General features: G+C 36.7%; 2 protein-coding genes across 2 annotated transcripts; one reads left to right on the top strand and one right to left on the bottom strand.

Annotated features, from left to right (window-relative positions):
* Positions 1–1,139: 1,139 nt before the first annotated feature.
* Positions 1,140–3,944, bottom strand: LOC134821184 (olfactory receptor 1E16-like). The gene is made up of 6 exons (XM_063831868.1): positions 3,649–3,944; positions 3,360–3,460; positions 3,036–3,131; positions 2,658–2,815; positions 2,081–2,264; positions 1,140–1,898 (listed from the first exon to the last, which is right to left on the bottom strand). The coding sequence occupies exons 2-6, from the start codon at positions 3,429–3,431 to the stop codon at positions 1,533–1,535; spliced, it is 876 nt and encodes a 291-aa protein (XP_063687938.1). The 5' UTR covers positions 3,432–3,460; positions 3,649–3,944; the 3' UTR covers positions 1,140–1,532.
* A 3,548-nt stretch (positions 3,945–7,492) lies between these two features.
* Positions 7,493–9,088, top strand: LOC134815460 (uncharacterized). The gene is made up of 4 exons (XM_063823997.1): positions 7,493–7,715; positions 8,046–8,164; positions 8,326–8,491; positions 8,598–9,088. Exons 1-4 carry the CDS (start codon positions 7,604–7,606, stop codon positions 8,660–8,662), a joined length of 462 nt encoding a protein of 153 aa, XP_063680067.1. The 5' UTR covers positions 7,493–7,603; the 3' UTR covers positions 8,663–9,088.
* The last annotated feature ends 6,914 nt before the right edge of the window (positions 9,089–16,002 follow it).

Raw genomic sequence — 16,002 nt, 5'->3', positions numbered from 1 at the left:
AAATATCTTTTTATATTCTGATGATCTTCCGTTTATCAAAGCTTCCTTTGGGAATAGAACTTTGAGTATCTCAATGGTGTCTTGTGACATCGTCACTCGTCAGTGACCCTGTGCCGATTTTTACAAGAATAGTTGAAATCATTTTTTATTATTAACAGTTTTACTTTAAGGGCATGTTTGCATACCAGCCATACAACAGACAAATTAAGCTCATTTTGAATTCACCGACAAGGGCAACTAAAATTAAAAAAACTTAAACTTTGGATTGAAACAATCTTTAATATATAATATATAACTACTTTATTAAGATTGTTGTTAACATGTTACGCTATGTTATGCTATGTTACGCAATACGCTATGTTACGCTATTTGAAAGTTCTGTTTTACAAGTAGTGGAATAAAATATCAGCTACTATTTGATCTTAGGTTATTAAATACTGAATAGGACCCGTGACAAATATAGATCCGACAGTTTTTTTAACTTGTACGATTGTTGGTAATGTAAAGTAAGATATTAATAAAACAATTACTTTGATAAAACAATTATTTATATTTACGGCACAGTCAGTGAGTCAGACAATACCAATTTACCAATCATGCAGCAACTGATGCTTAACAATTAACATTAAACATATGGTAAATAAATGATCGCGCTTATAAGTGCTTTTAAATTAAAAAAGCGCTTTTTTGAATTATTACATCAATTATAGTCGATTATAAGCGATTTTTTTAACCGTTTATAATCGTAAAAAAATCGATTGTAAACGGTTTAAAAAAAAAGCGCCGAGAAAGCGCTAATAAAAAGCGATAATAAAATATCGTTTATGGAAACTTGCCGGTCACTGCTTATCTTGTGCTAAAAACCAGGTCACCCATATATAAAATATAAAAATGTAAGAATCATAAATATAATATATGGGTTAATGTATAGCTCCAGTTGTTGGGCTGCACCTAAGGCTGTCTTGGAGAAGTTGGATGTCGTACTGCGTACACAGGTGTCTTTTAAGAACGATTTTGAATTATAAATACCCGGGGGTAATTTCTAACGCCAATCTGTATAAACGCTGCAACATTGAACTAGAGTGGAGAAAAAACAAAAAATAAAAAACGAGTATTGCCGCTGACAGAAATTTAAAAAAATCATCCAGAAGTCACGGGGAAAATGCGGCAGAACACAAGTTTTTACCATTATCATAGAAACAAACACAAAGGACTCCAGTTATTAGGTCAATGTTATAGAATTAGAAACTCAATAAAAGTTACGTCCGTCATGGAACAACTGTTTGTCAATAAAACGATCTCTACTGCTATTAGTATTATCTAAATAGCTTGTCTAACGAAAGAACTGTGCATATATGAGCCAGGTAAAAGGTGTCCCAAAAACATGACAGTTTTAAAATTTATTTTTAAAGTTGGGACGCCAACTTTTACGCATTTTACGCAAAATGTCGAAGAAGAAAGTGAAGATCTCAAAGTTTCAAATTTAAGTTTTCTTCAAACACCTCAGATCAGCTACTGACTCAACGAAAACTCTAAGATTCAAAGTATTTTGTAACATATTGACGGGATCTCGGATGAGCCATAAAATAAACCATAGGGTTAATTATCCCATTAACGTAGAAAATAGTAACTGTTAAAATCTGCGACACTTCGTAAGTCATGGGAACACTCCAGGCCACCGCAATAACTGTCGGTGCATAGGACAGCAAGCTCGATACTATAATTCCACTGGAGATAACCAGAAACCATCCAAACTTCCTTTTGCTTTTGATGATGATGGTAAGCATGATAATGTACATAATGAGGACAAGGAGAAACGGTATGAAGAGGGCACACAGGTGAGGGATGGGAGAATTGCGCCCTATACTGCATCTGTGGTAACGTTCTTGGTACTCTATCTGAAATTATTATAAGGTCAACAAATTACTCCGTTTGACAAGACAATCAAACTCAATAACTGAATAACACAGATAATTATGCTGTCAGGCTGTCATTCCACAACTATCCAGTTGTTATTCAATTTGATGACATGAGAAGCTGCAGGATACAGTCGGAATAGTTAAATTACAGTTGTACCTACCGCTATAGCCCCAGTCATGTACTCAATGGTGTCATAAAGGAGCAGAGCGAGGAGTGGCAGCCAGCCCCCTACAATTATGGCTATACTGTTGCGGGTTGTCATGACAGAGGTGTGGTGTAGAGGGAAGGTAACAGCAACTAATCTATCCACTGTGAGGGGCAGAAGGGTCAGGGTTCCTGAGTTCCTGTAGAGTGGGTAACAGGTTACAGGTTACAGGTTACAGGTTACAGGTTACAGGTTACAGGTTACAGGTTACATGTTACAGGTTACAGGTTACAGGTTATAGGTTACAGGTTACAGGTTACAGGTTACAGGTTACAGGTTACAGGTTACAGGTTACAGGTTACAGGTTACAGGTTACAGGTTACAAGTTACAGGTTACAGGTTACATGTTACAGGTTACAGGTTACAGGTTACAGGTTACAGGTTACAGGTTACAGGTTACAGGCTACAGGTTACAGGTTACAGGTTACATAGCACTACTACAGGTTACAGGTTGTAATGTATTGAAAATAGTACACACTTATAATAATTTCTGCAATGATATTATAGTTACATAAAAAGTTTGATCACTAACGTTAAGGTTGCCAGGCAAATAGCGTATACAACGCAGAACTGTGTGGCAGTATTGCTTGGTGCCCCCACAAACTTTCCGGATATGATCCCCAGGCCTCTAAATGTTCCCACTATTGAAACTAGAATGTCACTCAATGCCACGTTCATGATAAACAAATTCTGAAATTTTTCAAATTTAAGAACATCCCTTTGTTTATTGAAATTAAAATAGACAACATGAATATTATTTAATTTCGATCAAATTGGAAATCCGTTCCATTATCTTCGCGACAGTTTGCGATCTTTCGGGATTTCTCTACTTTAAATGTGAATAATACGATACCGTATAACAATATTCATTTCGTATATAAGTTCCTGTTAAAGATCAAGTTCAACACACCTGACAAGCAGCTAGTCTGATTTTGAACCGTAGAATATAGATCTCAAAGGCACTCAGTAGCAAACCTAGTATCGAAATGATTGCCAATATCGATCCCTGAAAATGTTGATTATAAGTTAAAGCATTAACATGCACCATTTCGAAGTCTACACTTGGTGTTGTAATTTTTGCACATATTTATTTCTTTAAACCCGAACTATCGAATGGTTCGGAAACTTTTCGGATCCGAAGTTCAGTATACAGGTCGACCGGATAGCTAGCGATTCACTATTCGCTATTCAGTCACCGAATATTAAAATATTCGGTCAGTTCATAGTTGCTTACATTAATCATTCTGAAGGAGCAAACAGGATCAGTTTGAGTGATACACGTGTGATTACTGATAACGTACCCCATCTCCACACACCTGACGGACAACTAAGAACCTGTCAATTTTACCTTGTTAAGTAATTAACATGCTAGCTTGGGGAATCCAATCAGCTCCGACAACTAAGAACCAATCATTACATATCCCCGACAACTAAGAACCTCTGGAGGTACTTTAAACATTCAGGTGTCCAATGATTTCACAGCTGTGCTGTATATATTTCTGCACTAATTCAGACTCTCGTACCTGTGGGAGCCCGGAATGATAGGTTCTTAGTTGTCGGTCACCGCTGTGATCACGTGTTACAATTGTCAAGTGGAACACGGCAGTCCGGCTGAGATCACACGTAACAAATTGGAAGAAAAACCAACAACTCAAAACCTGTTATTATACATGAAGACGATTAACAAAACTTATTAGAAGTTGAACTACCGAAACAAATAACGTGTCACGTCATTTATATGTTCCAGCTCTATTATAAAATACACTCAGTTTGTTTTATAAAGGCGGCAATGCTTCAAAATTGAAAAATTAAAGACGCCACAACAGGTCTCAAAATATATCGGATGTAATAAAGCACATTTCACAAACTGACCATACTTCTACCAGCAAATTTAAAGACGGGTTGCGATGAATTAAAGACGGTGAAGCCTTTAAAATGCTAAAAATTAAAGAAGCTGAAGCCTTCGTCAAGATTAACCGTCTTAATATTAAACAAACCGAGTGTATATGTTCCAGCTCTATTATGAAATATACATGTCTATATTCAAGATCCGGAAACTTCAAATACGAATAGTTAAGCGATTCCCTTAATCGCTGTCATCACTCATCACGGCATACACAAATGAAAACTATTAAATAATAATATGTGCAGTTAACTATATGATAATATGTGAATTGGTCAGTGTGTTGAATTCAACACATAACATATAATCTAGACTTATACAGCTACAAAGAGGTCAGTAAAAAATAGTGTTATATAAGGAGAGCGTCGACAAAACATAACTCTCAAGTGTCTAAACGGCTTCGTATACATCAGAGACAATTAAAAACCTTTCGGTAGCTATAAGGATGACATGTCGGTGTTGAATATTACTACTAACATAGTAATGTGGGGAGGGGGGGGGGGGGGGGCAAAGTCAGTTGACATACGTTGGGGCTTATTTCTCAGTCACTGACTACTGAGATTGATGTAAATATAATCCTTACTGGTACTCTGGCATGACTTGCTATTTTCACTCATTCAAGAAATATATCAAATCAAGTTATTGTAGTGTTTAGTAGGAAGTATCGAGGCCCTCGACAGACAAAGTGAAACAAAACAAATAACTATAGTGTAAATTAAATGAAAATAATTTACGTTTCGGCACTTTTACCAAGGTTACTGATTAAAAATTACAAGGGTAGGCAAGTTAAACTAATACTATAGGAACTAAAATTATGACGTTCCAAAAATAATATATACAAACAGGAGGTTAAAATATTAAGTTCCACAATAGAATTCTGCGCTAACCACATCAAAAGGTAACTATTCAGTAAACCTATTTCTTAACATATTATAAAGTTTGATAAATTTGGCAAATTGCTTGATAATCTTGTCATTTAAATCCGTTTCGCGTCTTCTTTTTAGTACAGATCATATTCTACATTTGATGATCTATTGAGTATTGCCATATTATGTTAAAATGGATTTTCGAGGATGTTCGAAACACCAGTAGAAGCAATTCAATATTGATTGGGTGTGGCCTCTAAAAATGCCATAAGACCCATCATATCTGTACTTTATACTTGTACAGTGCCTTCCCCCCCCCCCCCCTGTACAGGTAGTAATATTCAATACTATTGGTATTCTATAATTCTACCGTGACCATAAGGTTTCTACATACCAGCTTCCTTAACAGTAAAGGTGACGAGTATGTTAAAATAAATTATGATATAACAATAATAATATAATGTCCTATAACATTTCAACATACTGTTTAAACCCTGGGAATAGCTCACCAGGGCCTGAGGGCCGACCTCAGCGCTCACATCTAAAATTTTTAGTGCATGATGTCTCTTCATAATTTTCATCACAAATGTAATGCTCGATCGTGATGTACAGCGTATAATTATAGGGCATTGTGAATAAAATCTGGGAACAAATTTGCCACAAGAATTTCTCTGCAGGAATGTGTTTTTCATAGTCTCAGGAACAACCCCAAAGACTTGTTAAGCTGGATCTGATTGGCACAACTTGCTAAAGCAAATTGTCTCCAGGCCCTGACTAGCGCACACGAAAAACTCATAGCTACTGTTAGAAATATATTTGGAGTCCTCAGGAAAAGTCAAATATGTATTATGATTGTATAAGGACAAAAGAAAATCGCGATTATTTAGGCTTGTCGGCGCCGCGACAAACCAAACTAGGCAACATCGTGACGGAAATCTCGAAAATCGCATAGAGTAATGACTTGTTAGTTGGTTTGTGTACGACTTAGAGGTGGCTACTTAGAGGTTGCAGCATGTTGCCAGCATTATGGCATCCTTTGTATAAGTTTTTCACTATCACTATGTTCTTAGAAATATTTCCTTTACCCTTATGAGTTTTTGTCCATATTGTGTTCGCAAAGGTATGTTATAAACCTATAATATAGATTAATTGTCTTAACAATTGATCAATGTTCTCTCAATCAGGAACTTTAGAGTCGTTAGCTCAGAGAAGGAACCTTGTATTGAGAGTTATATATTTTTTATAAATACAATATTATATGTTTTGATTCATTGATTATTTTTTTTTGCTAGGGCCCAATGTTTTTGCGGGTGTGGTATTTCTTACTGCACACTACCGTGTTTTGGTTAATGGTTACCCCTCTTTCAATACATAGTTTGGGTTTCGATATACTGGGATACTGGAAATTAGGGCTATTGGTTTTTCCTTTTATATTTGGGTTTATTTAGAAGCATTCAATTCTGTATAATTATGTATTGTTTGAAAATATTTAGATAAAATATATGATATTATATATAGTTTGTTTACTAAGAGCTATTTAGACTATATACTTATCTGGACCTGGAGATCTCATGCTTAAATGTTTATATGATATGGTGAAGAGAGAAGGCTGGCGCCAAAGGCTTCTAAACTCCTATGATGCGATGTAGGACTACAAGGAAAGTTTGAATTTTCCTGAAAATATGACTTTTCCCCCTTTCATGTGTATTATTATTAAAACCGTCCTAGATACTTCAACCTCAGAGCCATCTTACAGTTACACTGATGACACTATACAGTAAATACGATAACAATTAAAAAGCCTGTTCACAGTTTAGTGTGTAATACAACTCAAAACCATGAAGTTGGTTCAATTTTCCCGATAGAACGTCTTTGATCTTTGGTTACCAAACTTGTGTCTGTCTTGCTTCAAGTTCACTGCTCTCCGTTTATTCAATTTATAAAACAGTACATAACTGAACTATCTGAACATTTAGTGCGAACAGTTAAGATACTAATGCCATATAGCTGGATCATCACGGTCTACTGGTCTAGTCCAAGGATAAATGCAAGATTTAAAGCGGCTTCTGAGTCCTAGTCTCGAACATGTCCTTTTAAGCTTTTTCTGTTATAAGCCATAATAAACCTTCTTTGTGTTTTCAACTTTTCAAGTCCGGTACCTTTTCGAAGCTGTTATATTACATTTAATATTTGTTTCCACGATGTTTTGACTTAGAACCCTATCAGGCAGCTGCTTATCTGTTTTGTGTCTCTGATCACAGTGACCGACTACTATGGCAACATACGACTCACTCCCCGATCATCTACTGAAGAAGTTCCTGATCATGTCACTCAAGCCGAAACAATTTCTCCTCGGAATATCTACGGTAAGAAAAACGTTTATATTATTAACTTCCTTCCAATCTTCATTCTTAAACTCCAATCTGCTGATTATTTTGTGACTGTGACTGTATTTGACTCAATCACCATCTGCACCGTGTACACAACATTAAACAATGGTAAGAAATGTAGTGCCTGCATGACGAGAACAGTATTCTGCACGCTAAGCTTTATTTGCTTTCAGTTGCCGGCTTGATAGCTATTTCTTTTATCAATCTAGTCTACTGAGATAGTTTCGATTTAGGTTCAACCACGTTTTTTGTCATTAAAATTAGGAACAAAATTGAACTTATCGAGCACATGATATAGTTAACTAGTCTCCTCCAAAACATGCAGGGCAACATGGCAGACAAATTAACCGAAGAGCAGATATCAGAGTTTAAGGAGGTGTTCACCATGTTCCAGAAAGATGGGGACGGCACTATTCTTTCCTCCGACCTAGGTTACTATATTGCTATTTTTAGATGTTTGATTACACCTTTACCTTACCTGGGGACCTCAGGCTATTATATTTATGTTCATAAATAGAGATTCGGCGGAATGACAGGCTGAGCGCGGCCCAGTGGCAGTAAACCTTTACCATCCTTTACATTCTACCAAACCGTTGTTTATTGATTTAATTTCCCCCTGAAAACAGGCATTGTATTTGTCTGGTGCGGTGCTCATAGTCATCCCCCCACATTACGTACTTTCTGCGATGCAACAGTTCGATAGAAATTGTTATATCATTGTTATTCGTCTGACTGTTCATGTTCTGATAGTGATACCTCAGGTGACGCAATGAGAGCTTTGTACCAGCATCCTACAGAGTCCCAGTTATCAGAAGTCGTTCAGGAGGTCGAGAATGGACATGGTGGTAAAGTTGATTTTCCAGAATTCATCGAAATACTAGTAAGTCATTTATTTAACATTTACTCTTAACGTCACTTTAATTGATACGCTTGTACAATGCAAATGTACATTAAGCACACGCACTTGATTGGGCAACACTCAGCAGGTACCATTATATCCAATATTATGTCCATCATTGTATTAATAGAATGATCTTTCAGGTGAAAAATATGTCAGAAACTGATGCCGAGGAAGAGTTATTAGAAGCGTTCAAGATTCTCGACCCTGAGGGATTCGGGTACGTAAACAGTGCTGAGATGAGAAACGTTCTGACGACTCTTGGAGAGAAACTTAGTGATGACGACTTGGATGATATGATCAAAGAGGGTGAGATTTGTTTCCGTGTAACTATAGTTTTGTTGCAGCTTTATTTTATCCCTTAGACCACGGAACATTTCGTCCGCTGTTCTCGCTCAACCTAACATCTTTTCAGGAGATTCAAACGATGACGGTAGAATAGATTTCGAGATGCTTGCAAGAATAATGACTGCCCGATAGAAGACGACCAATTTGCACAAACAACAAAAACCCCCTAAATCTCCTTTCAACATAGCGTCAAGATCGGAATTATTTTAATCAGGGACTGTGACCTTGTTTTCGGCAATTGTTAATGGACAGAAACATCAATAAGAATACCCTGCAAATCTAGTATTACTGAAGATAACCAGGCCAAGAGTTCAAACGAACTCACAGCGAGAAGAAAATGATGATCAATTATTTGTCGACCTTGGTGATACCGTGTAAAATATTAAATTAAGAGTATTGATTGTGGCAGTGGCTGTCAGACACGCCTCTTTTGATGAACGCCATGATATTTTCATGTATATCAAGATCATTGAGTTCTACTTTTTTCTGATCGGTCATCCATGTTCACTGTTCAGTCATCAGTCATCAGTGTTGAGTATCTTCATCTTGAAAACGTTTGATTTGGTATCTCACTTCTTAAACTAGTTATTCAACGGGAAATTGTAATTAAAAAGAGGAGGATCGGAGTATGAAATGGAAGAGCCATGTAAGGCATGCATGCTTAGTACTTACGAGATTTATCTTATTGTTGTGGTATTTCTATAGCTATATACAGGGTGTACCACAGAGGGTGTACAATTATAAATAGAGAGCATTATAATATTATGTATATGTATAATATGTATATGTATAATATTTATAATATGTATATGTATAGAAACGCCCAGAAACGGTTTACCGTTTCCACCTTGAATCACAGTATTGTTTGACTCCTTGTTTTAAAAAGGATTATGTGATTAAATGATTTTTACACGTAGCTCGTGTACGTATTACGTATCAAAGACCAATTAAGGTGTAGGGTATCGTTGCCAGGGAACTTCAAGGTGAGTTCGCAATTAACTAACTGTTGGACTCAAAGTTGAAGCTTTGAAAAGTTAGCGTTTCCAATCTTACGTACCTTCTCATAGAATGATAACATGACGATGGCGACGTCTAGTTTTTAGTGGTTTTATACCCAACAAGCGTTTCCAATCACCACCGCGCCTCAGATAACAGTCGGACAACAGGGATCAGTTTATTTATAGGAATATTATCGGGAATTAATTCATTCAAGGATCAGATCAATAAGAAGGCTTTAAAAAGCGTTTATCGTGTGAACTGCAACCATAATCCATTAATCTGAGCCAGTGAGCCAAAAAATTAGCTAATTTACCCGAGAATCACGAGTCAAGACTCAAATTTAAGGGGGGGGGGGGGGGGGGGGGGGTTCACCCTGATTTTTTTGTGAAACTTGGTTTCGAGATAGCAGTTGACCAACAAACTAGGACCGGTGACCAAACTTTTGAGGGGGTCCCGGACCCCAACCGCCAAACGGTGCCCACGGGGCAGCCACGCCCATATTTGGTCCAAATTAGGCCCAATTTAGCCAAATACCCTCAACATGCCCAAAACCAAGATTTTAGGTGCTTTACTTGTAGCTAGTGGTCTACTGAACTCGTATATGAATTTTCATCCAGATTGGACAAAAAATGACTGAGTTATGAGCCAAAAACCATATGCCCATATTTGGGCATAGATGATACGTACGAACTCTACGAACTCCTCAGTGACAACGAACTCTACGAACTCATCAACCCAAAATTACGAACTCTTGAGGAGTTCGTTTTGTACAACTTACGTAAAATGAAATTAAACAGAAATTGTATTTACAATTCAGCCAATTCAACACATAACATACGATTGTAAAACAACTAAATATATTGGTACTCGAAACTTCTACCACGCGTCGCGTGTACACTGTACATTTCACAGTACAAGGACTGGTCGATCGACTGGAAATTCTGGCGCCAATAGTTTGCGCGCGCACGTTCCCTGGACACGTTGCAGAAAACTTCAACTTGTACTTCTGGCGTTGCGTTTCGTTTTCTTCTGCTGTAAACAGCTGTGATCACACCGAATGTACATTGTACATTCAGTGTTCATGTATGATGTATACATTTTATTTTGCCATGTACAGCAGACTGAACTATTTGAAATTGAGGTGCACTGTGTATAGACTTATAGGTATAGTTGATGATTCAAATGTCATTGTAGGTACAACTTTCAGCAGTAAAGTAGACAGTGTACAGTACTACAGTAAAGTTGATATAATAATGTACAGTTTATAGTTATCTGTATGCATAGTTTGGTACGTGATAACGCCTGCCAAGATCGTACAGTTGGAATTGGATTTCTAATTTCTTACTTTGCTAATTCTTTGCACTCCTGAGCTGATTACTTTTAAAAAAAAACATTTTCCATGTTTTTTTTTGAAAAATTGACTAACGAACTCCAACGAACTCTAACGAACTCCAAATTTTGAACGAACTCCACGAACTCTACGCCAAAAATCAACGAACTCCGCATCTATGTATTTGGGTATACGCACCAAATTTGGTCGATTTTGGCCCATAAATTGGTCAAATATCAATATTTTTGAATGAAACCAACCTTATATGGAAGGTAAGCCTATACTACACATTCTCTATGATTATCAGCTCAATATCTAACTCATAACTAACTGTGGATTCTGTGTTCAATTAATCGCAAAAAATGAACAAAATCGCCCATATCTCAGTTCGCGATATTTGCAAAACTGATTTCGTTCAAAACAATAGAACTCAATAGGCTTTCAATATTTTTACATGAAATTTTCAGAATCAACGTAGAATCGCATTTCGACCTTAAGTTTTAATATGGAATTTTGAGTTAGGCCTTTAAAAAAATTTGGCGGCCAAATTCTGAAATTTGCCGGGCATTTTTCAGAATTTGGCCGCCAAATTTTTTTAAAGGCCTAACTCAAAATTCCATATTAAAACTTAAGGTCGAAATGCGATTCTACGTTGATTCTGAAAATTTCATGTAAAAATATTGAAACCCTATTGAGTTATATTGTTTTGAACGAAATCAGTTTCGCAAATATCGCGAACTGAGATATGGGCGATTTTGTTCATTTTTTGCAATTAATTGAACACAGAATCCACAGTTAGTTAGATATTGAGCTGATAATCATAGAGAATGTGTAGTATAGGCTTACCTTCCATATAAGGTTGGCTTCATTCAAAAATATTGATATTTGACCAATTTATGGGCCTAAATCGACCAAATTTGGTGCGTATACCCAAATATGGGCATATGGTTTTTGGCTCATAACTCAGTCATTTTTTGTCCAATCTTGATGAAAATTCATATACGAGTTCAGGGGACCACTAGCTACAAGTAAAGCACCTAAAATCTTGGTTTTGGGCATGTTGAGGGTATTTGGCTAAATTGGGCCTAATTTGGACCAAATATGGGCGTGGCTGCCCCGCGGGCACCGTTTGGCGGTTGGGGTCCGGGACCCCCTCAAAAGTTTGGTCACCGGTCCTAGTTTGTTGGTCAACTGCTATCTCGAAACCAAGTTTCACAAAAAAATCAGGGTGAACCCCCCCCCCTTAAGGTTTTATAAATTTCAGGAGTGAGTATTTTCACCTAACTGGATTGCCCTAGTAAACCCTAAGTTACTAAACCCTTAGTTCCATGATCCATCTTGAAGATTTTAGATAAATAAAGGGGTAGATAATATATTGGGGTGCATTTGATCGAGATCTAAATATGGTGTGCGATAAAAGAAGCATGTGACAGATCCGCTGTACTATTCTTATTAAATTTTTGATGACATTCTTTGTGACAACTTGATACAAACCATTGCTAATCTACAAAAGAAACTAGCGATCAGACGTTATAGTTATAGAGCTCTATTAAAAAGCTTCAAAGTGACAGATAAGGCTCGATTTATCAAAGGAGACCTTTTATAATATTCTATCGGATAACTCTATTGTGATATCACATATCATGGTAAGCAATTTTATCTGTGCACAAGAAACTAATGACTGTCGATACTCAATACCCCAGATAAAACTAGCTGTATTATTTGAGCACGTAAAATTTTTTCATAATTTTGTGGGTACTAATCGTATTTGTATGCGGCTGTATAAGTAAAAAATCCTAAACTAACGTGTAACGTTTTACTTTACAATTTAAGTTACAAGCGTCGCTAAGGTTGCAATCTCAAAACAACATACCAGTTTTTAGACTTAGAGAGACCATACGTTAAAAGAGTTTCATTATAGCAGGTAGCTCATGATTTAAATGTTTAACTTTTCATGATATTGAAAACATTAAATCGACCCTTATTACTACGTATTTGGTTTTCTTAACTAACATTTTCACGGTTCTAACTTGTAATTATTCTCACCTTAGAATAACAATAAGGTCGGTGAAAAATAGATGAAGAAAAAAACAAGAGTTCTGTAAAATACTTTCAAATTGTTTTTGTACACGTACTTATAGTTTCTATTCCTCCCTAGGTTTTGGTTAACGAAATTGATCATACTACTTCTCCACTGTGTCGGTTACTCGATCTTATCGGTAAAACTGGTTAGTAACATTAATATTTCATGATACCGAATTATATTATCCTACGTTCAGATTACACACAGGTAGTATTCTGATTCAGCCATTTCAAGGTTCAATAAACCCGACATTGTACAAAATACCTAAATACATTGTCCCTGTTCAGGGCAATGAAACCTCTACTAGTTAATCTAGTCCTTGTTCTAACACTGCTCCCGTACACTGATCAAGAAGGTTAGTTTCCTTTCCTGTAATTTTCAACTGAGCAAAAAAATAAATAATCATGGCTCTAATTTTGTTTCAGTGGTTTATTTTCTTGATCTTGGTCGATCAGCATAAGTATAATTCAAGTAATAATAATAATAAACTTTAGATAATATTAATAAAATAAGCACATGTTTTTTAGAAGGACAAATTCAGTTTGTTTTGTACGGTTCAGATGGACGTCCAAGTAATAAAAGTACTGGATTAGTAGTCGCCAAGTTTAATAACGAGGTAAGTTCACTATTTTCTAATTTTCTGACAATGTTATGATGTTAATTAGTTGTTTTTTTTCAGTTCCTGAATGATACATCCTCGGTCCTCAGCCATTTTTTGTCAATTTTGGATGAAAATTTGAATATAAGCTTAGCAGGTAAAGTTCCAATAACGTTCCATGTTAAAAGGACCTCTTAATGAAAATCGTGCTGCAACCATACCATGAAGCTAGGCTTCGACAGTAGCACATTTAAAAAGACTTATAATAACATAAACCCGCCACGCAAAGGGTTTATATAACAGATCATCCCGCGCTAGCGGGATGATCTGATAAACACATACGAGTGCGCGCAGCGCACGAGTTTTGTGTTAACATGTAATCCCGAAGCGCCAGCTGAGGGATTACATTTATTTAGCCCTGAGCGTGAAGTGTTTATGGATTATAATTATCTCCGGCGATTTCGACAAGGGATTTATACTTTAGAAGAGAGTGATAAAATAGTTTTTATTTCGGAATACGGGTCTGATTTTAGTAATATTTTCATTTCTATTTGTGATGGTGATAACAAGTGATACGATAACGTACTAACAGTAGTAAATTAAGATTAAGTAGCACAATTGAAGTTATACCGGTTAAACAAGCAATAGAAAATATATTTACGATGAAAAGCAAGCTATATCAAAATGTAAAATTGTATTGATACTGTTAGTGATAGTCAGAGCAGGTGAAAACAGTTTAATCGAATTTCAAAATAACACTTCCATCGCAGCTTTCTCATTTCTAATTAACAGCTGAGTCATATCAATCAAAACAATCCCAAACAATGTATTAAGTAGTAGTCAATAGGTTTTAATGCAGGTAGATGAACAGAAGTATCACAATGACTAGGAGTAGGAGGGCACAGAGGAGTAGAAGTTGTAGTGAGCTGAGATGAGGTATAGATAAGGGTGGGAAGTTGTTTGTTGTCCGGGTTTGCAGCACTTGGGAAACATATCGTGTATTCTCTTCGTTCTTGAATCTGAAATAACAATTAATAGTGAATACTGCACCACAAAATAAATTTCAGAATTATTGTTACAGGTATTGAATGTAATGCGTAATTCTCATGCTACCTAGTCGGTTAAATACTGTCTATCAGTGGTAAGATTAAAAGTGATAGAAGGAATTTAAATTATGAAGAGATTGATTTACCTAGTGTATGCATTTAGAGCCCCAGTAGACGAATGACCAGTGCGTAACTTCATGATTTCGGGATGGATGTTCCTCTCAGCCATTAAATGAACTGCTGTTGGTCGGATACTCTTTAATGATAAGTTTCTTCCTTTATGGTCTATTCCAGCTATATCGAGAGCAGCAACAAAGGTTGTATTAAAGAAGTTCTTTCCAACACGACGGCGGTGGTTAAACCTGCAAATAGAAACGTATTTAAAACAAATAATATTAATACTTGGGAAAAATTTATTATTCAACATTGAATTTCATGACTTAACAGCACAGTAACTTACCAGATTGGATGTCCACCAAGGATAATAGGAGATTTGTGAGGGTGATTGAAGAGCGGGAGGGTTGAGTTCTTTGATGTGACATCTGGGTGAGAGTAGCGGAGATAAAGCAGAAGACAGTAAGCCAGGGTGTTGGTTTTTCCTAAAGGGTCGTAATGTGTGACTATTTTTTTCTGCTTGTTGATGTTTTGGAGTCCTGGTTGCTTGTTTTTACTCCTCCTTTCTGTGTAGGTAATCTTGTGGGAGTTACTGGTTGTTTGTATCGTGATGGAGTCGCTCCTCATCTGATAAAGTTCATCTCCACCTCTTATAGCGAAAGTTTTGGTCATTAGATAAATGAGAGTGAAGAGCAGTTTGTTTCCTGTCTCTACACCGAAAGCTTTTCTCCATAGTAGCTTCTCATCCGATTCTGTGATGATGTCTGCTTTTTTCACTGTAGTATCCTCCTCAGATTGTTTTGTTTTACAGTATCCATCGAGAACATTACGGAAATGAGCAAACCGTTTCGTTGTGAAAAGGTCCAAATCTTCGTCCCAATCCCTCAATCTTCGGTTTAAAGCGGTAAAGACAGAATACATAGTCTTCATCTTCAAGTCAAATCCAACAGAAACAAGAAAGCACTCTAAAATGTAGTTGAGTCGTTGAACAGGAATTTGGTCAAAGTCATTGAAGTCACGAGCAAATCTGGATGACTGAAGCCAAGAATTAAATTTGTTTAGAGCCCAGTTGTTGACTCTAACTGTACTGTCCGGAACACGATTGGAAAGCAGTTCATCAATCTGAATGTCAAACCGATCTGTCATAGTGGAGCAATAGCTTGAACGTTAGCAGGAACAAGAGCTGGAAGGAGAGCAAGCAAAACAATACTATTTTTAGGGCACGGACAAGGGTAGCTGGCTAGTCGCCAACTTCTCACGCCACGCGTTGGAGAAATTCCAAGAATTAGCTGCGTTGGCAAC

The sequence above is a fragment of the Bolinopsis microptera genome, chromosome 1 (genome assembly GCF_026151205.1).
Source record: "Bolinopsis microptera isolate Bmic1 chromosome 1, MBARI_Bmic_1.0, whole genome shotgun sequence".
NCBI classification, from domain to species: domain Eukaryota; kingdom Metazoa; phylum Ctenophora; class Tentaculata; order Lobata; family Bolinopsidae; genus Bolinopsis; species Bolinopsis microptera.
This window is presented reverse-complemented; position numbering and strand designations above follow the sequence as displayed.